Source organism: Thamnophis elegans, chromosome 5 (assembly GCF_009769535.1).
Source record: "Thamnophis elegans isolate rThaEle1 chromosome 5, rThaEle1.pri, whole genome shotgun sequence".
NCBI classification, from domain to species: Eukaryota; Metazoa; Chordata; class Lepidosauria; order Squamata; family Colubridae; genus Thamnophis; species Thamnophis elegans.
This window is the reverse complement of record NC_045545.1, coordinates 93,774,699-93,776,404: the sequence shown is the minus strand read 5'-3', so window position 1 is coordinate 93,776,404 and position 1,706 is coordinate 93,774,699. Positions and strand designations below refer to the sequence as shown.

Genomic DNA, 1,706 nt, shown 5'->3' with positions numbered 1-1,706 from the left:
CAAAGACAGAATCCACCCATCCAGTTCTGGCCAGGTGCAGAGAAAAAGGATGACCTTGAGTTTCTAAGAAGAATGTTGTTATGGCTACATATCACCCAACTCCGTATAATCCCCCCTCCCATTTTCCCACAATAGAAAACGAATAGTAGAAAGTGTGGCAGGCCCGGAGTCGAAAAGAAAAGATGGCTTGCAGGCCTGACACTCAACTGTAGTTGTACATGCACTGCTGTCGATGTATTTTGTGCCATACACAGAATACATGTAAATAATGCAGCATTTCCCCTTTTCTCTACAGGCATGAGTAACTTGGAGGTCTCCACCAAGGTTCAAAACGGCTTCCAGATGCACCGCCCGCCCAGGTGCCCCCCTGTCATGTACTCCATCATGTGCAAATGCTGGAGCCTGGATCCCAACCAAAGACCGGACTTCCGGAACATCAGAGAACTCCTCCAGAATTTCACCAGCTACGAGAACTTTGAAGCCCTCTCTTAAGCTGCCCTTCAATCATTGGGGGAGAAGTTGTACCCCAACACACAGTCACCTGAGTATCAGGGGTAGAGGAGCACATCAAGGTGCTTGACAAATTATTGCACCGTCAGCCTTGCTGGGAAAGAAAGCATATAGGTTTAATCAAAAAGGCAAAATGGGGACTTTGAATCTAGAACTAAAGATAAATTTCCTGAAGGTGCTCATCAATGGAACAGCTTGTCTTCAGAAGTTGTGGGTGCTTCATCACTGGAGGCTTTCAAGAAGAGATGGGACAGCCATCTTTTTGAAATGGCATTGGGTCTCCTGCTTGAATAGGAGGTTGGGCTAGAAGACCTCCAAAGTCCCTTCCTCTATTGTTCTATGTTCTGTGAATGATCCAATGGACCACGACTAAACTTCCTTGTCTTTTGTTACACTTTGCAATGCAACACTTAACTAGCACCCACAAGACCTCACAAATCTTCCTGCGAGTAGAAAGTCTGTTAAATGAAAGACAAAAATCTGAGTCCAATGTTTGCAGGACGGATCAGGCTGGAAAAAGCTAAGAAGACTGGGCTGGTGAATTTGCATATCTCCTGAACTACCTGTTGTTAGTACCTTCACGTTCTGCAAAATTCAATCCTGGATGTTTCTCATTTGCTTCAGGGACTGCAAAAGATCCCAAATTCAGTTTGTACCATCGAATACGCATGATTCTAGAATTGATGATTCAGCCACTTGTGGGAATCTAACCAGGGGTGAAATTCAGCGGGTTCTGACAGATTCTGGAGAAACGGTAGCAGAAATTTTGCGTAGTTCGGAGAACCGGCAAATACCACCTCTGGCTGGCCCCAGAGTGGAGAATGGAGATTTTGCAGTCTCCTTTCCCCAGGAGTGGGGAGGGAATGGGGATTTTGCAGCATCCTTCCCCCAGGAGTGGGGAGGGAATGGGGATTTTGCAGTATCCTTCCCTCAGGAGTGTGGAGGGAATGGAGATTTTGCAATCTCCTTCCCCCAGGAGTGGGGAGGGAATGGGGATTTTGCAATATCCTTCCCCCAGGAGTGGGGAGGGAGTGGAGCAGTATCCTTCCCCCAGGAGTGAAGAGGGGAATGGAGATTTTGCAATATTCTTCCCCCAGGAGTGAAGAGGGGAATGGAGATTTTGCAGTATCCTTCCCTCAGGAGTGGGGAGGGATGGAGATTTTGCAGTATCCTTCCCCCAGGAGTGGGGAGGAATG

General features: G+C 47.4%; 1 protein-coding gene across 1 annotated transcript in view; it reads left to right on the top strand.

The window, feature by feature from the left end:
* PTK6 (protein tyrosine kinase 6) overlaps positions 1-709 on the top strand; it is a 22,199-nt gene extending 21,490 nt beyond the window's left edge. The window contains exon 8 of the mRNA XM_032218788.1: positions 296-709. Coding sequence (XP_032074679.1) covers positions 296-492 — 197 coding nt within the window. The 3' untranslated portion in view covers positions 493-709. The remainder of the gene's footprint in view (positions 1-295) is intronic.
* The last annotated feature ends 997 nt before the right edge of the window (positions 710-1,706 follow it).